The following is a 22,288-nucleotide window of genomic DNA, read 5'->3' as shown; positions in this document are numbered from 1 at the left end:
GGAAAAAATAAAATAAAATAAAATAAAATAAAAGGAAAGGAAACGGATGAATTGGCATGTACTGATAATATATGGGAGGAGACCTAACCGTGGGAAGTTTGTAAGTCCCCGTGTTGTCGCTAAACTTCGCAGGACAGGCCCTCATACCCGCTTATAACCTGATCCATCGCTATCAGCGAGTTATGCACGTGGTCATGGGATACGCCATAGCTGTTATACTGGTACATGTAAGCATTTGTTCCGTAGAGCATCTTGGCATTCTGCAAAATCCTCTTCAACGTAGGTACCGGGGTTAAGCAGTTCGATACCATCGCCAGGCTGTTATAGGTAAAGTCCCTGCTCTCATCAATGTAAATTTCCATCGGGCAGAGGGACTTGTGGTTGTACAGAACGTGATGCTTAAACAAATCGAAGTTGATATTTTCTTGGAGCTCTCCACGAAGAATCATCTTGGAACCAAACACTACATTATTGTGCCGGAAGTGGGTACTAGCTAATGGCCCTTCTGCGGTCCCGCTCCCCTGGTGTATACGACTAGGGGGAGCTCCACGTGTAGATTCGTGGGGAGGAGGGTGACCCCCCTGATTGCGCACCGAGTAACTTTTCAGGCCTCGATGCAGAAAGACAGAATTCTTCTGGACGCTAACGTAGGATTTGCTCAGAGACTCTCGTAAATGCAAGGGGATATGCACGCTCTTTAAAAAGGCACAGCTCCTGCGCAGATCCCTCGAGGACAGTCGGACAAAGTACGGGTCGACCAAGGAATTCTCTGCAGTCACGTAGCGGCCACCTCCTCCCCCTCCCCCTCCGTGAGGTCCATCGTAGTCGACGATGCGCCCATTTATAACCATCTTGTGCATGCGCTTAAGAAGCATACTGAAGGTGTTCTGTTCAAACTTCATATTTTCCTGAAACACTTGTGGGAGGTATCGGGTGGTGAGAAATTTATAACTAGGGTGGCTACATAGGTCACTGAGGATGGAGTTCATAGCATTGGTATATTTGGATCCACCAGAATCTATCACATTGCCAAAGTCCAGAGGCAACCCAAGGGTATAAGTCAAGAAGAGGCTTATGTGTTTGTTTATTTCTTCAGTGTTAATATTTTCATTATTCATCCTCTTGCACATTAACTCAAATTTTTCATTTTCCAAAAGTACAATGCCATCGGAGGAATCGTACAGGGATGATAAGCAAAGGACTGAATTTAGACTTTGCACACTGATCTCCCCAAACATATATGGTAAGACACACACATTGATCAGGTTAACGGAGGAATATTCATCCTTCAGTAAATAGGAAAGATAGGAGCTTATCCCACTTCCACTTCCTCCCGCCAGACTATGGAAGAGGATGATGTTGTCCACTCCTTCTTTGCTGTCGTTACTCTCCATTGTCTTTTGTATTAAATTCAGAAAATCCTCGCATATATTTTTTGCGTGCACATTAAATCCGTAGGACCAATTATTACCTGACCCGTTCAGGCCGTAAATGAAGTTCCTTTTGTTGTACTTCCAGGTGTTTATTGGGTACTCTCTTTTACTATTCGCCTTCGTTTGAGGTTTCTCTCTTAATGGGAGGCACATGGATTCTTCTTCTTCTTCTTCACTGTCTCTCCCCCTGGAGAACACCTTTGTCAAATTGTTTGAAGGCTCGTAGTACTCCTCCATTCCGCACACATACTTATGATGACCTTCTGAATCCCCGGCACTGCCATGGGGTTGCATTTTTTTATTCTTCGACCTATTAACATTCCTACTTTCTAGGGGATCTCTCCTCTCCTCCGCGGCACTCTGGTACAGGCACTTTTCAATAACCTTCGGCTCCATGTCGATGAGGATGGACCTTGCTATGTAATTATTCAAACACATCACTTCGTTGCTTTCGCTTACGACCGACTTCCTACCTTTGTTGTTCTCTCCATACTGGATCACCGGTAGGAGGTTATTTCCATATTGGCACTCCTCTTCGAAATACATGTCTGACAGCTTCTCCCTGAAACTTTCGTTCTTTGCCGACCTGACATGCTTGAAAATCGTGTCCAGGAATGCGTGGCCCAGTTGATTGCCACATTGGCCGATCTGCACGGTGAGCACCGTCATCCTGGAGAGGTCTACTCCCAGCGTTGCCGTGTTAAGGTGTTGCCGTGTTGCGCTGGGGCCATGTCCTGGTGATCCTTTTCAGCGAGTATCCCCTTTTCTCGATCCGGAAGTCGCCCAATTGGGGAGATGACCACTCCACGAATCTTTTCACTTAGCACAGTCAAGGCGCGGTCTTCCTCTGACTTCTCCCCGGGGGAGCTCCCACTGTCTTTCCACCTTCAGAGTGTTGCCCGCCGTTGACATGGTCATTCGTATAGCCACTGCGGTTAATAGTTTTTTTTTTTTTTTTTTTTTTTTTTTCCCAGCTAGCCAAAATGTGTTTGAAATTTTTTTTTTTTTTTTTTTTTTTTTTCCTACCAAAGTGCAATTGCACATATGCAGCATTTTTTTTTTTATGCTCCATACTGAGTGACACTCTACGCTCTCCACTGTTTTTATTTTTTTCTCCTTTTCTACTTCTACTAATGTAAAAGGAGGACCTTTTTTTTTTTTTTTTTTGTAGCGTTCTCCTGCTGACCTTTCCACAAATGTTATTCCCCGCGGACGGAGTCCTCACCTCCACTGCTCCACTATGCTGATGGCGCTCGTGAAAATACGCCCTCTGTGAGAAAAAAAGAGGACCAAAGTTCATTGTCAGCATCACTGTGCATACGTGGTATACACGCGGTATACAGGCGGGAGGGATCCAAACAAATAGGTAACATGGTTTCGATTATCCGTGGCGCAGTGTCTCCCTGACAACGCATGGAAAAAAAAAACCACTGACCGAGCCAACCCATGGAGGAAACCTTTTTTCTTCAAAACTTTGAAAACATCAACGAGGAAAGCATCCCCGCCCCGCTTATCCACCACTGCGCGGACTGCCGGGAGGTTAACTCTGCGCGGCGGAAAATACGGGGAGGGACACAATCGGAACAACGCCACGGAAATGAAGGTCTAGCGGAGGATCAAATGGACGGCCAATTGGCCACCCAATCAGACCCCCCTTCCCGAAAAGACAACTACCTCTGTATCAACGCGAACGCCTTTAATGGAAAATGCTACCGCAATCAGATCCCCATCCTGGACGACATTCACCTCCGCTTCACCTTGGGTGAGTCCCTGACCTACCTCCTCAACGCCTACTTGCGGAAGGGACTCATCCATAGGACCCTGTACAACAAAATGGTGCACTCCTTCCAAGTGGTAATACCTGTTTGTTGAGTGCCCCGCCAAGCCACGGGTGCTACCCATATCTCCCCCCCGTAAATTTTCGAAATTGACCTCAGCGTAACCACTTAACTGGTCACCCGATTCCCCCCTTGCAGGCCATCATCGGAACCTTGCGCCAACTGAAGGAGTCCAGAGGAAAGAAGTGGACCATCAAGGGAAAACTCATCAACTTTAAAAAAGAAAATAACATCCAGCTTTTCTACGTGGAGAATGCTGTCCTGTCCTTTGGAAAATTTGTCTTACATGTACCCCTGCTCAAAATGAAGTCGATTGATTTGTAGTTTTTCACCTCAACCGGGGTAGGTAGGATGGAATAACGCAAATTCTTCCATTCCATCATCCCCCACTTGTCCATCCGTGGCATATATTTTTCTTTCCAGTTGTGCAGACGCACACCTTTTTGTCACTCCTGTTGGAGTAAACCAGTGCTGATGTTCGGTGAAGCAACTCTTCAAAGGGGAGTAAACCACACACTGCTCCCACCTCCCATCATGTTTATCTCTACGCGTAACCAATTTTCGTTCTCCTTTTCCTTCTCGTTTTTTTTTTTTTTTTTTTTTTTTTTTTTTTTTTTGCCAGTTACGTGTTGAAAATGAGCCTACCGTGGAAGACGGGAAGGAAGGGGTGACTCCGGGAAGGAGCACCTTTCTCTAACTTTTCCCAAGGTGGGAAAATATGAAAAAAAAAAATAAAATAAAAAGGAAAAAAAAAAAAAACTACAAGGGAGGGGATGATTAGCCTATCCGGGATACAGTTCCCACATGCTGACCGCTGACCGCTGACCATCCCCCATTTGAAAGTTGATAAAGAGCAATACTGAGTCAGTGTTGGTCGGATCTACCCCTCATTCTTACGCTGTCTTTGCACTACACACACGAAGAAAGTTAAGTAACACAAAAAGGTAGGGGAGGATAGACAACCACAGCCAAAGTACCTTCCTTCTTCCCCTTCGAACTCAACCCTATTGGAAATCAAGTCGAATTGGAACATTTGCACAAAGGCTGATAGGTCAATAGGAGAACACAACTGCCAAGGCGTTTTGTCCGTTTCCCCTCCTTCGGGAGGAAATCGCTTTAGACGATTTATATCCCTATGCTCTGCACATATACTTTGCGCAATTACCATTCAGTAATTCGATAATTCGGTCATCTGTGTGTGGCATCCGCCCCCTTGTGTACTTGTTCCCATTTGTGGGGAAGAAGGAGACAGAGACCCAGTTCGACTCCCCTCCTCTGTAGTGTGATATGACGTCAGGGTGTTGTGGTGCACACGGAGGGGGGAAATACCGCCCCAGCAAAAGAACGAAGCTGTTCTGGAGGGAAACTCCATCGCGTCCCGCTTAAGTATCGCCCACGGTTGTACATCTTTCCTTACCTCTTCACGCACATCCAGCATGGTTCACCCCCCTTCCAATTGCCACTTTTTCTCTCCCCTCTTGTGCTTTGCTGTATTATGACAAAACTTGTTCTCCCCTCCACCCTGGATCAGCCTGTCCCCGTTCGGAGCAGTACACCAACTAGTGCCCCCCACATGGGCATTTTTTTTTTTTTTTTTTTTTTTTCTGTTCATATTTTTTTGTTCGTATTTTTTGTTCATATTTTTTTTTTTTTTTTTTTCGCGTCACTTGGAATAGTTTTTCACCTGAACCGTTCATACAAAAAAGTTAGCTATTTTTTTTTTTTTTTTTTTTTTTTTTGGGCGATGCATTTGGTCCAAGTAAATGAGGCAACCGTGTCAGGTCATATTGGAACGAAACTTGAAAGCGCTTTGAATGAGGGTCCCCCCCTGAGCTGTGCGACTTTTCCAATCGGTTTGTCAAAGCAAAGTCCGTTCGTTGGAACCCTCTTTTTTTTTCAATGAGTTCAATATTTCCCTTTGAATAATCCCCTGTTCGTATCATTTGGCGGACGAGAACTTTTTTTTTTTTTTTTTTTTTTTCTCGCTTTGCCCTTTTCAATTTTAATAAATGCCTCTTTAAGGAAAGCGCCATTTTCAAGGTATTCCCATTTTTGTGTGCCTTCCTCCTTTACCACCATGCTGGGGCGAACGCTCAGGAGGTACAGCTCTCTAAAGAGCCTCCCCAAGGAAATCCTGAACCAACCAGTCACACGGGTGACTGAGTTACCGAACAAGCTGAAAATAGCCACCGTCAAAAGTACGTGTGAAGTACCTACCATAGGAATCTGGATCAGTAGTGGAAGTAAGTATGAGAACAAACACAACAATGGAGTAGCGCACTTTCTGGAACACATGATATTTAAAGGGACCAAAAAGAGAAACCGAATCCAACTGGAGAAGGAAATTGAGAACATGGGAGCACATCTGAATGCATACACAGCGAGGGAGCAGACCAGTTACTACTGTCGATGCTTCAAGGACGACATAAAGTGGTGTATAGAACTCTTAAGTGACATACTATCCAACAGTATCTTCGATGAGAATCTAATAAACATGGAAAAGCATGTCATTCTCAGAGAGATGGAAGAAGTTGAAAAATCCAAGGATGAAGTCATCTTCGACAAGCTGCACATGACTGCCTTTCGGGATCATCCTCTAGGGTACACAATTTTAGGACCAGTAGAAAACATAAAAAATATGAATCGAGAGAACATTATTAATTATATTAATACGAATTACACATCTGACAGAATGGTTCTTTGTGCAGTGGGTGATGTGGAGCATGAACAGGTTGTAAAATTAGCTGAACAACATTTTAGTCATTTAAAACCTCAAGCTACTAATATGGGTTCTGCATCTAATATAGATAATGTAAAACCGTATTTCTGTGGATCAGAAATTATCATGAGAGATGATGATTCAGGACCTAGTGCACATGTAGCTGTGGCCTTTGAAGGAGTTGACTGGAAATCCCCTGATTCTATCACTTTCATGTTAATGCAATGCATAATTGGTACTTACAAAAAAAGTGAGGAAGGAATTCTCCCTGGAAAACTCTCCGCAAACAGAACCGTTAACAACATTTGCAATAAAATGACCATCGGCTGTGCAGACTACTTTTCTGCGTTTAATACTTGCTACAACAATACGGGTTTGTTTGGATTCTACGTACAGTGTGATGAGCTAGCAGTGGAGCATGCCTTGGGAGAGCTCATGTTTGGAGTTACTTCTCTAAGTTATAGCATTACAGATGAAGAAGTTGAGCTAGCCAAAATACAACTAAAGACACAACTAATTAATATGTTTGAATCTTCATCCACCCTAGCAGAAGAAATCTCCAGGCAGATTCTCGTGTACGGACGAAATATCCCCCTTGCGGAGTTCCTACTCAGGTTGGAGAAAATTGACACCGAAGAAGTGAAGCGGGTCGCTTGGAAGCATCTTCACGATCGGGAGATAGCCGTTGCCGCTATGGGTGCTCTGCACGGCATGCCCCAGTACTACGATCTCAGACAGAAGACCTTCTGGCTCAGGTACTAGCGCGCCGGAGGGAAAGGCTCATGCGTGGAAAAGTGGATCCATATCTCCAGGTGGGTTTGCGCCTACTTCAACCCACATGAATTCCCCCTTTCCACCATGCGTGCCATTCGTCCAATCGGCCATTCGTCCAATCGGCCATTCGTCTAACCGGCCATTCGTCCAACCGGCCAATTGGCCAATCGGCAAACCGGTTAACCAACAAACCGCGCACAATGCATTCATATAACGCGGGCGTACGACCGAATCTATGCCCATGCTTACTCGTGTACACAACCACTATGCAACTCCAAATGTAACAAACGAAAGGAATTAAGCGTGTTGCTTATTATGGACTTTCCTCCCAAGGTATATCCCACTTCTATAAGCAAATAAAGGTTCATTCGAAAAAGGGGTTATTCCCCTTTCCACATCTATTCGTGCCATCCCGTAGGAGATGGTCACATAACCCAAATGGGTAACTGCGAAACGGAAAAAGGTAGTCGCTTCGACTTTGGTTAAGCTTCTCCGTCTGGAAAACAAACTCCATCTCTTCATATTGTAACGAGGTAGTTCACTAAACAAACACTTTCTTACAAATTATGCATATACCTGAGGGAGAATGCGTAACGGACGAGTTCCTCTATTCCTATGCGATACGTTGCGTAGCTCCTCCAAAATGGTGGGGAAATTTTTTCTTGGGAGCTTAAAAGGAAAAGGAATTGGCGCGATGATCCCCCTGTGCGCTTGGGCAAGTGACACACCGGATGGGGAGAAAAACAACCCAAGGGGAGGTCTCCTCGATAAAATGCGCTGAAAAAATAATATCGGAGAAACAGAAAAATGGAGAGAAAAAAAATAATCCATTTAAAAAAAAAAAAAAAAAAAAAAAAAAAAAAAAAAAAAAAAAAAAACATAGGGGAAATATCTAAGCCTTCCGCGTAAGTAAAGGATACACGCGGAAAAATATAAATTTGTAAAAAAAAAAAAAAAAAAATCAACTGAGCTAGAAGGATACGCAAACTCTTTACACCTTTTTTAGTAGTCCCCTTTTTCAATTTTGCGATCAAGGCGGAAGGAACGATCCTTTCCCCTCACTACGTAGCTAATCTACACGCACAAGCCATACCACGCAGTGTGTACTGTACACGCACATGTAAAAGGTTAACATACGTGTGTACTGTTGAACTCCGCGGGGATACGATACGGGAGGAGCCAGGCTAGAAATAGCCTCCGGAGGGGAGTAACATCAGAGCAGGAAAAAGGGCGAAAGGGGCTCAACGATCTCGCCAGGGAGAATAAAAGGCACCTTGCGAAAGGAGGGGGGGGGGATACCAAGTCGGACAAACCAAATGGGTGGAAAAGGAATATCGAAAAAATAAGAAAAAATAAAAGAGGATTAAAGGGAAGTCCCTATTTGAAGATAGAATTGAAGCCAAGTGATAATCAAGAGGGGAGGGAAGGGATGCCAACCGGAAGAAAATGAACCACGCAAACGCTACATACTGTTTCACTGCATTTCCCTCAGCGGAATAAGGTAAACACGGTTCGCAAGGATGAGCCTGAGCCCAAGTAACGGTGGCGGCAACGCACCAAGTTACACCGGTCACCCGAGCCTTGCCAACTACCCCATCCACGGCAATCACGACAATCACACCAGTCACACCAATCACGCCAGTCACACCAATCACGCCAGTCACACCAATCATGCGAATCACACCAATCATCCGAATCATGCCATCCAAGCCAGTCATGCCACCACCACCCACGCGGAGATGAGAGGGGGCCTCGAGACCACCAACACCCACGTGTACAGGGAGACCCTCCCCGGGAGGAACCACCTGAACCGAAGCGACCTGAACCGCCCACCCATGGAGGCGCCCAACAAAAAAAAGGAAGAGCAATTCAAAAGCATAACACACTTCGCAAAGTACCTCTTCTTCATCGCGAAAAAAATTGCCTACGAAGATATCCACGGGTTCACAGAATCCGAAACTCACCAAAATACAAACGAAGAATTCAAAAAGGCACTTGTGAAACATCTAATCTATAAATTGAATCAAATACTCTCCTCACTTATCAACTTCAATGTCCTCCAGTATAATGAAAACGTTAATATAAAACAAGAGGTAGAGTACCTCTGTCTAAAAAATAGCAACATCACTCTCCACAAAATAAGGTTGATGCTGAGTAAATTAGAAAACAGTGGGACCAACTACAGATACGTTTTGTATATTCTGTTGAAGCTACACAGCTTCGATGAACACAGTGTTAAGCACGCTTCCCCTCCACCTGTGGGCAACAACACAGTAGGAAATGGCGCTGTAAATGTGAACCCATCTCCTGGAACTGTAGAACCTGAGAGACGAGAAAACGGTTCGCCCGCAGAGAGAGATAGTTATAGATATGCCCACAGGAAGGGAGGTGCAAACGTTGGTGTAAGTCAAAGAAAGGAAGATACCTACAGGGAGGAAGAGGGATCCAAGTTGGTAGACACAAACGAAGGGAAATCACTACATGAATATGCGCATGACGGGAACAGGTACCTCCAGGCCACGCAGGATGGGAAGAGGTACTTCCAACCCACCCATCCGGAGGGACGACCACACAATCAACGCACACAAGATGGGCGTGAGGTTAGACTGTCCATCCAGGGACAACCCCCACGTAACGACCCACGCAACGACCCACGCAACGATCCACGCAACGATCCACGCAACGATCCACGTAGCGATCCACGTAGCGACCCCCTCTGCGAAAAGAATTTCATAAACAAGAGCCTCTACGCAACGATCATTCTGAACAACAAGTTTAACAACCTAGACGTAGAAGAAAACTTTATCATGAAGGATCTCATCTACCCCCTGCAAGGAATGAGTGGTCAGTACATAAAGTACAACAAGAGGGACCGATGTTTCTATGTGTGCAACCGCAAAGTTAGCGTTGGTATGCACCACCTGGTCAACAATATTAGTAGTCTGGGATTACATTTCAGAAGAATTAAAAAAATAGTTGGCGTTTCTTCTTCAGAGGGAGGTACTACAGGGGAAGATGCTCACAGTGACGCAGGTGACGCGGACAACGCAGACGATGTAGACGATGGGGATGACTGGGGGAATTTCTCCGATGCGGGGGATAGCTACCACCATCACCACGAACGACGCCATTCGAACCAATCCCGTAGGAGAGGGAGTCTAGTTATCGACGCGCTACACCAAATAGTACGTGAATACATCAACGAATATTACAAACTACTCTCCTACCTTGAGAGCGACATAAATGAACACATTCACAAGAACACTGTATACATAGGGGTAAAGAAGCTCCATTTGCGTCTGCAAGAATCTTACAAAATAATGAGGGTTCTAATGAACGTCGTGGATGAATCCCGTAGAAGCACTGGATGCAATTTCCTCTCCTTCCTATACTCCAAATCACAAACGTATGATTATGAGGAACAGAAAATATACCGGGCGATACTACAGAGATGCTTAAAGCCAATAAACTCTATCCTAAAGCAATGGGTGGACAATGGGATATTGAAGGATAAGTACCACGAGACGTTTATCTCTACAAATAAAAATGTTCCATCGGAGAAAATATGGTGTTACAAATTCTGCCTGAACAGTAATAACATTCCTCTTTTTTTAAGTGTAAGTACAGCGAAACGAATTCTCTTGACTGGAAAAAGCGTCCACTTGTTAAATAGCTTTGGGGGGGAAGGCAACGAGTTCGATGAAATGGTCGGTAGGGTCAAGCCACACCCGCAGTTGGAATGGCACCAACCTGGAAGAAAACAAATGGCTAACAAGCTTCTCCACAAAAGGATGTCAGACGAATCTCCTTCTCCAGGCGAGGTGGATGTGTTCTCCGTGACCGACGTAAATACCTATGTGGAAAACATCGATCGGTATGTCAAAAGGCTGTGCGTGCGAAAAAACAAGCGACTCATCTCCATGTTAGTAAACAAGTACGGGCTGTATGAACACTTCAAGGCATTCCGTCACTTCCTCCTTCTCGTGGATGGAGATTTCTTCGAAACTATTTTCGATAATATGAAAACAGATCTATATATGGATGCAGAGGAACTCAAACGACATTATCTAAACAACAAACTGGACCTATGCATAAAATCCTCCTCATTATTCACGTCCAATCAAAAAATCCTGAACAAATTGATACTCGATAAATTCCACGTAAAGAGAGGAGACATCGGTTGGGATGTACTCGTATTCGACTTCTTAGTGGAGAAACCCCTAGACATTATTTTTACAAACAGAGTAAAGAGCATCTACAAAACTATAAACGTTCTATTAATAAAGTTAAAAAAAATACATTACGAATTAGCAAATATATGGTATCTCTTCACTCACTTATTTAAAATAATGAATGTCGTTTGTTACAACCACGTATTCATTTATTGTAACATCATGAGGAATGAAATGTTCCACTTCATTCAGAACTTGTTGTCTTATTTCTATTACGATGTCATCGATACCAATTGGAGAGAATTTAAAAATATCATCTTTAACTGTAATGATCTAGACCGACTAATACATGAGCACTACCAGTACATAAATCAAATTCAGTTCGACTTGTTTCTTGGTAATTCTGTAGATGCAGAAGGGGACATTGGTCCTACTGTTCCTACAGCATCTGCGTCTTCTTCCTCTACATCTGTCCATTCAGATGTAGATTCCACTTCAGATGGTTACCTGAACAGTCCATTCGATTCTCCACCCCCTGGAGGTGCATCTGACTTTGTTTATGTCCCTTCACATTTTGCCGGCGAACCATCTGGAAAGAAATTCGTTTCATTTTCTGGACGAGTTGGAAATTCCTCCAGCAAAAACGCTGAACCCAATTATTACACCACAGATGCAGGTCCCCAAACGGGTTCTACGAACAATAGAACCCAAAACATTGACAGCGAGACGCATCTCTGCATGTATAGAATCTTGGACATCATAACGCGCTTTATCAATCTCACGAGTGCGCTCATCTCTTCCGTCTGTGAAGGTTATTCCGACATAAAACAACTAACGGATACCAAGAAGGATGATAGAAACATTGTAGACAACGACATTGACTACGTAAACAGTTTCATTAACACGAACATTATTGGAGAAAAAACCATTCGAGATATTAAAACCCTTCTCAAGTATTACAGAAACTACATCTACAAGTTTATTTGCCTCCTCCTCAGCGACAACAAATCCCTGTGCGCACACTCTCGCATCTCCAAACGGGACAAACTCAACTCCCACCGCCTCCTCGCAGCGCGCCTCGACTTCAACCTCTACTACGTCAACATCTCCAAACTCATGGACGCCGGCTCCCCCAAGCTTAACATCTCCAACCAGATTAAGATGATCAAGCGGGGTTAACCGGATAAGCGGTTAAGCAGATAAACGGTTAAGCAGATAAGCAGATAAGCAGATAAGCGGTTAAGCAGATAAACGGTTAAGCAGATAAGCGCTTACACAGTTCAGGAGCAAACGTATTAAATGGTGCACCGGGGGCGGAGGAGCGAAAGGAGCTTGGCCTCCTCCGTCACGTCTAGGGGGTAGCCCTCGACATTTTTGCGCACACGCGGGAGAGCGCCAACATGGGTGGCACCGATGGAACACGCCTCGCCCACTCCGCGACGCGCCCCTGCATCCCTTTGACCAAACGCCGAAACGTTCAAATTATTGTAGTCGTAGTGGTACAGCGGGTCCACATCTTCCTTTGCGGGTTCACTCCTCTGGGCGCATGTGTACCTGGGAATACACAACGGAGAAAGCATGTTGTGTTGAAAGAGAAAGGAGAGAAAGTTCTTCTCCTTAAAATATATTTTCATAAAATTTCCATGCGTTCTAATGAGTCCAATTTCGTGAAGAGACACAATTATTTGTTTTTTCATCCCTTGTCTCGTAAATACTGTGAAGGGGTACAGGAGCAGGTGTCTGTTCTTTACATCCAAGACTGCTCTCAATATAACTGAATTGCACGCGTAAAGCTGAAACGTATAAAATGCCAAAAATCCACAGGAGAGGAGGTAGCCATATACACTTTGAATTACGTCGAACTCAACTAAACAAATACATATGGATGATAGCAACACTCCTCCGATGAGGTACTTCTGAATCTTCTTTTTCATTTTCTCTCCTTCACATTTTTCTACATCCAGAAGAACCATTTTTGAATTGTCTTTCCCTTGGCCATATCTTTTAATGCTTAATAAATTGCCTTGTTCCTTCCGGTTGTGGGTAAAGAACACGTGAATCTCTCTTCGGGGTGTTCCAACTGGGATGAACTTATCACAAGGGCATCTTCCATTACTCATCCGCAGTGGATGGAACCACCGCTTCATTGCTCCCCGCTGTGTTATGCGGTTCATTCCCATTTGACACGTGTGAACATGGTCCAGTGGCTGGGTGGGTTAGGGGGGGAGGAAGTTGTTCCTATGTTTGATTAGTTGCGAGATGACACTTGAGGAGTGCCCCTTTCGATGTGCTAGTAATCCATTTTAGTTCCCTCTTGCCTGCATTAATCCTTTTTTTTTTTTTTTTTATGACTTGTTCATATTTTTTTTAAAACCTTTTGGCTATATATTTTTTTTTTTTTTTTTTAACTCTGTTCATAATTTTTTTAAAACCTTTTGGCTAGATTTTCTTTTTTTTTTTTATGACCTGTTCATATTTTTTTTTTTTTTTCTTTCCCGGTGGGTAAGCAGAATATGGCCCAAATCGTTCCTCTCCTTAGTCGCTAACGACACACCTCTTCACCGGCTGAACCTGCGCGCGAGGACAAACGTGCAAAAAACCAGTAGAACCGATGTGAACACCGACACGCACAACACGTACAAGTAGCTGTGGGCCCCGCGTGGCACTGAGTAAACGTAAACCAGGTCGACGTAGTAATCTGCCCTACTATCGGTGGCATCCCCATTGGAGGGAGACCATCTCAACATCTCTACATCATTCGTCGCGACCACATGATGCCAGGGGGGGTCCCCTCCGAGGATCTCATTGTAAATTATCCTTTTGTTCGAAATTTTCTCCATGTTTATTGTCCTGGCGAAGGAGTAGGCAGATAGGAAATGCGTGGTGAGTATCTCGGCGATCTCCTCTCTTTTGTCACTGTATTCACTTTGCCCGTTTGCTCCCCATTGTGCATCACCCCCTTGTACATTCTTCCCATGCCTATGATTCACCCTGGGGGAAGATAACACCTGCACGAAGGACACCTCACTCAGAAAGAAAAAAAAGTCTCTCGTGTGGACACTTAGCATATCTTCCCCCCCGTGAAAATAAACGTGTGTAGCATCTGCGTACAGAGTGGCATTCCGTCTATGCTCATTTGTAGTGACACTCTCCTTCCGATCTCCTTCACAGTTTAGGAACACCTTTGCGTTAGATAACATCATGGCGTTGTAATCTGCGCAGATGTCATCCCCATAATAGGTGTGTGAAGTCCCTCCCCCGGAGAGGTGAACTCCCTCCTTTCCGGTGCTTCTTTTTAACTCTTTTCCTTGTTCACATGGGGCAAAGTACCTGCTACATATTTGTACATCGAAGGAGAAGTCGGCGCAGGGTTGCTGGCACGACCCCTTCGTTGTATCTTCCTCCCTGATGGGGAGAGGTACCACATGTGGTAAATCCCCGATAGATGCCTCCCTCAGGTATTCGCCTTCTCCCCCTTCTCTCTCAGGCGAAAGAGTTTCCGAAGCTAACTCATCCAGTGTGAACCCATCAGACGAGGGTCTCCTCTGTGATAGGTTCAATAGATACTTCGTCACAACGTGGGGGGATACACTCTTGTAACTTTCTATGTCTGCAAAGGATGCAGTCAGATTGGAGTTTCCTAGTCTCTCTTTGTCCAGAAAAATGCCATTTGGGTGCATATCCAGTACGATGGCGCTGCACTTTCGCAGACGGGACGAACCGCAAATAGCTTCATCACAGTCCACCTGCACAGTCGTCCTGTAGTCGCGCTTCATGCCTTCCCCCCTGAACTGTTTCTGGACGGTGAGATTAGAGATGGTCCTCTGGTATACCAGCTGGTTGATGCTCTCCATATACATAACATAATCACTTGGGAAGTACAGGTGGTCCCGAAACAGGGTGGGCATGTACACAACCCTGTCCTCTACCCCAGTGGTGTAACTTCGTCTTGCTTTTTTGTAAGATGTCCTACTACTCACTAGCCTGTCTCCTTTCCCCATCTGAGAAAATAAGTAGGACAACAGAAACACTCCCCTCTTAAGTCCCTCCACTAAGGTATCATTGTGATAACGCACTTCCTCCTTCAACTGCCTTGAATAAGCATACATCATCTTATTCAAAAAGGAATTTGTAAAAAACGTTCCACCTTTAACTTCCTCACAGTGGAACTTATCCAGAAGGAACGACAAGTGATCAACGCAGTTGTTATTCCTTGCATGCATGTCGAACGAGATAGTGAATACCTCTTTGGTGAATCCCCTTTCTTTTTTCAAAGTATCCTTTTGCCTATTTCTTTCCCCTGAGGATACCTCCTTCTCTATATGCATCTCTATCATACTTTTAACGCACAAATTACGCACCACTCTGCGATGAAAAAGGAAGGAAAGAAAAACAGACAGTCGCTTGTCTTTCATCCTCAGTCTATCATGGTAGAGTTTTCTCATGTGGTCCTCAAAGTTGGTCTCTAATAGGTCTACTCTAGATAGGTACACAAGTCCCCAAATATTTTTTCCGTCCTTGTGTGATGGATCCTCTTCGCTGTTTTCATCGTTGGTTTTTACTTTGTATTCAAATGGTTTTCCTTCGTGGAGATGTCGTTCCAGTTTGCTTTCATCATCCCAATCGAGTAAAAGGTAATTGTGGGATAGACAGTGCTTGTCCACCTTGAGCATCACTCCCTCAGCGGAGTGACTGAGGGAACTGTAGCACCCCCGGTAGATATTCTCAAGGGAATCACTACTCACATATAGTGGATTGGCATTTTTCATTAACTGAGTGATGTATCTCTCCTTCGTTGTGCTTTCCCCCTGGTTGTAGGTTTCCGTCCCTCCCCGATAGTGATGCACCTGATACACCTTGTTCAGGAAGCCTCTCATCACTCTTTCCTTGCTCCTTCCATAATTTTCTCTCCTCCCCTTAACAAGTATAGTTAGCCCATTGAAGTGCTCACTCCCTTGGTACACTCCTCCACTGCTCCTTTTGTAGATGATGTAGTAGGGGGGGTGGTCTGTGACCACATCGTAATCTCTGTGTGTGAAGATCCCCTCACAGCGTAGTTTCTTCATCCTTCCGTGTATCTTCTGTGTAGGCCCAGCGACAGCTCACCGAAGATACGATGAAGGTGTAAGGACGCCGCCACGATCGCACAACGACGGTGCGACGGATTCATCTGCAAAGTGTTACACTGTGAGGATTTGTACCCGGATGCACGACTCGAATGGGTGATGTTCGTACCCCCCCCCCGTTTGGCCCCTCGTTTTTTCTTTCCGTTCCCTTTTGCACACTGCACCCACGACCGCATTGGCAAAGGGGTACCCAAATATGAAACCCCCCCAAGCCACCTCACATTTGAGATCGTTATTCTTTCTGTCCTTCCTAGCCACTGCTCTTTTTTTCCTCCCTTGATTGTAAGGCGACGCAAAATTGGTCTCTCCCACAAAAAGGGGATGATCAACCAAAATGCATGTGCGTGAATGTGTGTGTAGGGGGGATGTTGTGTAGATATACATTCACACGGGCATACACTCAAGTGCAAAGTGGAAGTGGGAAGATCCCTACGATTGCGTGTCGACCCCTGCGAATATTTTCAAGAACATGCGTAATTTCCCCCTCTCTCTTCTGCGCTTGTTTTCTCCATTCTCATTTTTTTTTTTTTTTTTTTTTTTTTTTTGCTGCTTAATTTGCCCTTATTACTTTGCTAATCCCTCGCAGGAGAGCAGGTTCCGTTGCGCCGTGACACCCCTCCTGTGAAACGGATAAACGTAAAAAAAAACGTACACGTATGTATGAATATTTGTATGTATGCATTATTTTTTTTTTTTTTTTTTTCTCCTAGCAAGGGACTGCTTTGCTACTTCCACCCCCAAATTAAATGATCACCCCCCTTCCGTAACCCACAACAAACAAGTGGTTTTTCTCTTTTTTTTTTTTTTCCTGTACACATTTGGAGGAATCCCTCCCTCCCACTTCTTTATCTGCTCGGTTTCATCGAGAACAAAAAAAAAAAAAAAAAAAAAAAACGTCATACCACCACGTCGCCACCATCATCACCAGGAGAAATGGGTTAAAGGCTCTCCCTCGTCATTTCAAATGGGAGCACCGTGTCTTTTACCTATGGAGTAGCAGAATACCAGCGAGTCCACCTGCACTGTCATCTTAAGATGGATCTACTTCACTCCTCCTACCCTCCCCACCCCCCCACATACCCTCTCAGATAGCAGTTCCCTCCCGCACATGGACCACCACGCGAACATTCAGTATGAACAGTTAGAGAAACTGAAGAAGACGAAGGTGTTGCTGAATGAGAAGCTCATTAGGTACCTCTCTCTGACATGTGACCTGAACTCTGTTCCTCCTTGGGTGTGGCACCTCTGCATGGGACCTCACTTTAAGGTACCCCTTCATGGCGAATTGTTCCTCTTCACTGTGTCGTACCACCATTTCGTTTGTCTCTTTGCCCCTGCAGGCACGACTGGTCGCAGACCACCGACCGCCTTTTCTTAACTCTCTACAAGAAGGGCCTCCATGAAAGCGATTGCCTTTACTACGTTGACGATGGCCATCTCTCACTTATTATTAAAATGGATGGTACGTCGTTGCATATATGTGTTCCATGTTTTGAGCAAATGCAGCCGATGGTTCGCAGCACCCTTTAAAAAAACATTACCACTGATCACTCCCTCCTTAACTATTCACACACAGGGGACGAGATATACCTCCTCGAAAAACGCCTCTTCTCAAAAATAATTCCCAGGCGGACCAGCGTTTCCGTAACACCAGTAAGTCGATTTGTTCGCCTTTCGCCGTAGTGCAGAAGGTGTGCATGCAATTTACGCATCGTCTGCTCCTCCACGTACACTGGACATTTCTCTCTCCCGAAGATGAAAGTCGAAGTCACCCTTGAGAAGCTCCAACCAGGTGAGCAGGAGCGACTGAGGATTCTATCCCCATGCACTGAACACCCGCACAAGTGAACACTTCCCACCAAGTGAACACTTCCTACCAAGTCACACTTCCTACCAAGTCACACTTCCCACCAAGCCACACTTCCTACCATGTTATGTTTCCTTTTTTTATCTCCACGCCCGAAGGTGTTGAATGGCCCCAACTCGAAAAACTCGAGGAAAGCGAAAAGGACAAAGCGAACGGACTAGCCCAAAACAAAGAAAACCTCCTCAACCCCTTCAGTGGAAAGAGCACCCACGAATGGGACAAGCTAACAAAGGTTGGCAAGAAAAGAAATGCGAAAAAAAAAAAAAAAAAAAAAAAAAAAAAAATTTCAAACACATTTTGGCTAGCGGGGAAAAAAAAAAAAAAAAAAAAAAAAAAAAAAAAAAGTGTACAATCGAAGGAGACGGAACGAACACGCCGTGTCTGTGAACTTGTTACTAGAGTAGAATATGAGGATGGTTGATCCAGTGGAATGTGTCCTCCCCCATCTGGTGACATAACTGATGAGAAAAACGCACATATGAAGTGACACCCTCTTGAAGGTGCCTTCTCTCATTTGTTTTTCCGCTTTCTTCTGTTTCCTTCCTTTCCATCTTTTCCCCAAAGTCAATAAAGGAAGACGAAGACGAGGGAAACATCGATACCTTCTTCAGGAAAATATACAACGAAGGAGATGATGATACGAAGAGAGCCATGATCAAGTCATTTGTATGTGTCTTTCGTTTCTGCGCCATCGCGTTTTGGGACATGTCCCTTGGAAAAATGCGCATCGGAAAGGAAAAAAAAAAAAAAAAAAAAAAAAAAAAAACACAAATGGAAAAATGCAACTACACAAACTTGTTTGTTCTGTCAGATAATTCTCCCATTTAATTATTTTATTTTTCTTTTTCTGTTCAGCAAACCTCCCGAGGGACGGTCCTCTCCACAAATTGGAAGGATGTCCAACACAAGAACTACGAACAGGTGAGCAGGATAAGCATTGATGAGGAAAAACGCTCATGGATAAGTGTTCCTCCTTCTCCAGGTTTTCTTTTTTTTTTTTTTTTTTTTACCTTCCGCTCGTCCGTGCCCATCCCATCGTATTGCCCACCACGCAGGACAAACCGGTACCTGACGACAAGGAAATTGTTTGAAGAGGGCTCCTTCCTTAACGCCGTTTTTTTTGGAAAAAAGGAGGAGAATGACTGTCAATGGAATGTCAATCAATGGAATGTCAATCCATGGGAATGGTGCAGTGAGAAGCCTTTTTTCTGCATCAGCCCCCTTTTTACTACATGTTTCCTCTACGTACAATCATGTGATGTGTCTACATGGGTGCACTTCCTCCCGCTGAGCCACTAAAATGGATCGCTCGCACGACGCTGGATTCTAAAGTAACCCCCATCGCTACCTCCAACAGAGATGCAGTCACCACCCCCAGTGATCTGCTTTGAAATTCGCTTCAAGTATCTGGGCATCTCCTCAATATCTGCTTGGTCCTTCAAAATAACAGACACATCATGCCCGATGGTCAGGCAAATATAAATAGCCACCATCACTAAGATCATTCCAAGCAGAAGGACTAACAAAAAAAAGACAACATCTAACGTCCTGTCCATAATTCCAAAAAATAAAGAAGGAGATATAATCACTAGTTCCTTATTCAATCCTTTTGTTTCTTTTTCCTTTCGTTTGTTTTTTTCAAAGGTTGGTATTTCTTTAATGTGAACTTTTCTATTGTATCCCTTTCCTTCTTTAGTTGACGATTCCTTCACATCTGCCATATTTTCCACTTCAGGGTACTTGTCTTCACGACATATATCCTCCATAGAGAGATATTCTTCCTCATCAGTCATCGAAGTATTATCCATGTGAATCGATGTATTTTCCTTCTCTACATCATTATACGTATCCATTACTCCCGTTCCATGTAACATCCCCCTTGTTTCCTTCTGCTCACCCTCATCGTTGGAAAAGGAGAACTTCCTTCTCGATCTTCCATCCTCATGTGAAGCGCCAGAATGTGAGTAGGGATGAGGTTTCTTCCCTTCGGAAGGGGATCCCCGAGGACCCTGGCAGAAGAATACTCTATAGATTTTTTCCAGCATGTCCATGTTTTCAGTTTCTACATCGTGCGGTTGGAATCGGCTGAATATATCCACCTTAAGAGGGAGCTCCAACTTGTGTTCGATAAACCCAAAGTGGTCGTACCGACGAGGCGTTGCACTCAACTTTCCCATTTCAAGGAGGTGTTTGTTTTCGTCCGCTTCTCCTGATCCCTGCATGTTTACCATCTGCATGATGGATAGGGCAATGGTGTACTCGCGGGATCCTCTGTCCTCTTCGTAAAATTGGGGGCACAGCCAGTAGAAGGTATTGTTCCTGCGGTAAATCGGTGGAGTGGTAAATCGGTGGAGTGGCAAATCGGTGGAGTGGTAAACCGATGGAGTGGTAAACCGATGGAGTGGTAAACCGATGGAGTGGTAAACCGATGGAGTGGTAAACCGATGGAGTGGTAAACCGATGGAGTGGTAAACCGATAAAGTGGTAAGGAGGATATTCGCTCACGTGCAGACACCACAACTAGCAACCACCCATGCGAATTCTTTTTTACCAAAACGTCTTCCTGTAGTCAGGGTGGCAGATGTGTTGATTCTTCTCCTTCAGGTTTCTTCCACCCCTCAGTGGTTCCTCATTCACGGGGATTCCTACGAACAGGGAGAACCGGAATGGGATATACACACTGGCGAGCATGGCAAAGTAGACACACCGCTAAATGGGGTAGTAGACGCAGCGCCAAATGGGATAGCTTGTCCCGTAAATGAATCCCCAAATCTCCTAATCAGTATATCCGTCAGAATCTCACTTTTCCCTGCTTCGCTTCGTAGTGTGAAATAGTCCAAGTTCAGTACGTAATCCTTGAGGGAGGGATGGAGGAACATCACTCGATCTACAATATTTGATAGAATCAATGTAGGTGTCAGTAACCAAGACGAAGCAGTTAAAGCGCTTTACTCGCTTTATATGTGGCCGATGGCACTGAAGCTCACTCACCGTCCAGGACGACCTTCTCACGCGCTGCCCCCCTCCCAAGCGTATCCATGTTCTTTATCGGTCCGCTGTACCGCTTGTACAGATGAATGCGGTTATTCCACATGGTGCCATCCTTCACATGAACACAGTTTTCCCTCCTGATGGTCTTTTTGCATTTGTTAACATCCTCGAAATGGAAGATGTCCTCATGCGTTTCTTTGCCCTCGAGGTGGAAAACAACTTTGCATTCCTTGCACTTGACATTATTTGTACTTAGAAGGGAATACTTTTTTTTCTTTTTCAACTTAATTCCATCAGCTTCTCCGTGGAAGATATTTCCCTTCCCTTCCGACTTACTGAACCTGCTCCTTTGAGCATTCTTCATGGCTAAGTAAGCCTCCAGTATGCGATCCTTGCTCAGTTCATGCATCCTTACATTTATAAAAAAATTATCTACCCCCTTATGTAGAATTACCGGGCAGTCTCCGTATGGAAGGGTACATTCAACGTGCTTGTTGTTATTGTAAACTAATAGACATGCAATGCATGATAGTACCACCAACAAGACAAGACAACCATAAAAAACCATTGTAAAATTTTTCAGAACCTTCTGCTTAATAATTCTCTGCTTTACATGAGACACCTTCATGTCTTTATCACTTGTGTAGGTAACATACAACCGTTCATTTGACCGATCGTAGTAACTGTCGACCGCTTTTAGTTCTTTGTACCATTTTGCAAATTTGTACAGACGCAGTAGCCCCCCATCTGGATCGTCTCTTCTCTTGTACATGCATTTGGAGTACCTCTTCCCAACGAAGTATTTTATAACGATGTTGTTAATCAAGTGCCTCTCGTTCATTTCGCTAAGTCTGTGTGTGTCACGCGTACAGAGCAGTAGTCCCTCCCCCTCCACCTCGGCATTGCAGATCAGCCGCGAATCCTCCTTCTATTTACCTTCCCTCCGTTTTCTTCTCTTTTATATATAATTACGTTCAGTGGTAGACTTTTCGAGAAGAAATTCCTACACCCCATTGGGGCTTCGTTCCTACTTCTTAGCACACCCACATCAACGTATACCCTTTGCCAATATGTATATGTATATATATATATTTTTTTTTTTTTTTTTTTTTTTTCTTTGTGGAGAAGATTTACCTGACCCAGCTAGCTTTTTTCACCACCACTGCTTCCTTTATTCGTTTTTTTTTTTTTTTTTTTTTTTTTTTTTTTTTTTTTTGCACAATTGGCTTGGTCAGCTACTTTTTCAAACTCCTCCAAGTTGGTGGAACTGGCGGAATGTCCGTCGTTGGTGAAATTGGCGGAATGTCCGTCGTTTGTGGAATTGCCGCAGGGACCCCCTCAGCCGAACGCACACGTGCACTTAACGCT

At 44.4% G+C, this 22,288-nt stretch overlaps 8 protein-coding genes across 8 annotated transcripts; 4 read left to right on the top strand and 4 right to left on the bottom strand.

The window, feature by feature from the left end:
- Positions 1-119: 119 nt before the first annotated feature.
- PKNH_0732500 (tubulin delta chain, putative) lies at positions 120-2,102 on the bottom strand (the record flags this gene model as incomplete). Its single annotated transcript, XM_002258580.1, has 1 exon — positions 120-2,102. The coding sequence occupies one exon, from the start codon at positions 2,100-2,102 to the stop codon at positions 120-122; it is 1,983 nt and encodes a 660-aa protein (XP_002258616.1).
- A 777-nt stretch (positions 2,103-2,879) lies between these two features.
- On the top strand, positions 2,880-3,595 carry PKNH_0732400 (conserved Plasmodium protein, unknown function; the record flags this gene model as incomplete). Its single annotated transcript, XM_002258579.1, has 2 exons — positions 2,880-3,287; positions 3,410-3,595. 2 exons carry the CDS (start codon positions 2,880-2,882, stop codon positions 3,593-3,595), a joined length of 594 nt encoding a protein of 197 aa, XP_002258615.1.
- A 1,753-nt stretch (positions 3,596-5,348) lies between these two features.
- On the top strand, positions 5,349-6,752 carry PKNH_0732300 (mitochondrial-processing peptidase subunit beta, putative; the record flags this gene model as incomplete). Its single annotated transcript, XM_002258578.1, has 1 exon — positions 5,349-6,752. The coding sequence occupies one exon, from the start codon at positions 5,349-5,351 to the stop codon at positions 6,750-6,752; it is 1,404 nt and encodes a 467-aa protein (XP_002258614.1).
- Positions 6,753-8,284: 1,532 nt separating this feature from the next.
- On the top strand, positions 8,285-12,115 carry PKNH_0732200 (gamma-tubulin complex component, putative; the record flags this gene model as incomplete). Its single annotated transcript, XM_002258577.1, has 1 exon — positions 8,285-12,115. The coding sequence occupies one exon, from the start codon at positions 8,285-8,287 to the stop codon at positions 12,113-12,115; it is 3,831 nt and encodes a 1,276-aa protein (XP_002258613.1).
- A 116-nt stretch (positions 12,116-12,231) lies between these two features.
- On the bottom strand, positions 12,232-13,116 carry PKNH_0732100 (conserved Plasmodium protein, unknown function; the record flags this gene model as incomplete). The annotated part of the gene is made up of 1 exon (XM_039113954.1): positions 12,232-13,116. The coding sequence occupies one exon, from the start codon at positions 13,114-13,116 to the stop codon at positions 12,232-12,234; it is 885 nt and encodes a 294-aa protein (XP_038969589.1).
- A 378-nt stretch (positions 13,117-13,494) lies between these two features.
- PKNH_0732000 (conserved Plasmodium protein, unknown function) lies at positions 13,495-16,002 on the bottom strand (the record flags this gene model as incomplete). Its single annotated transcript, XM_002258576.2, has 1 exon — positions 13,495-16,002. The coding sequence occupies one exon, from the start codon at positions 16,000-16,002 to the stop codon at positions 13,495-13,497; it is 2,508 nt and encodes an 835-aa protein (XP_002258612.2).
- Positions 16,003-16,995: 993 nt separating this feature from the next.
- Positions 16,996-19,020, top strand: PKNH_0731900 (calcyclin-binding protein, putative; the record flags this gene model as incomplete). Its single annotated transcript, XM_002258575.1, has 9 exons — positions 16,996-16,999; positions 17,151-17,253; positions 17,403-17,524; positions 17,639-17,715; positions 17,818-17,854; positions 18,028-18,161; positions 18,494-18,595; positions 18,785-18,850; positions 18,985-19,020. 9 exons carry the CDS (start codon positions 16,996-16,998, stop codon positions 19,018-19,020), a joined length of 681 nt encoding a protein of 226 aa, XP_002258611.1.
- A 204-nt stretch (positions 19,021-19,224) lies between these two features.
- PKNH_0731800 (conserved Plasmodium protein, unknown function) lies at positions 19,225-21,761 on the bottom strand (the record flags this gene model as incomplete). The annotated part of the gene is made up of 4 exons (XM_002258574.1): positions 19,225-20,248; positions 20,481-20,574; positions 20,733-20,816; positions 20,921-21,761. 4 exons carry the CDS (start codon positions 21,759-21,761, stop codon positions 19,225-19,227), a joined length of 2,043 nt encoding a protein of 680 aa, XP_002258610.1.
- Positions 21,762-22,288: the final 527 nt, after the last annotated feature.

The sequence above is a fragment of the Plasmodium knowlesi genome (assembly GCF_000006355.2).
Source record: "Plasmodium knowlesi strain H genome assembly, chromosome: 7".
NCBI classification, from domain to species: domain Eukaryota; phylum Apicomplexa; class Aconoidasida; order Haemosporida; family Plasmodiidae; genus Plasmodium; species Plasmodium knowlesi.
This window is presented reverse-complemented; position numbering and strand designations above follow the sequence as displayed.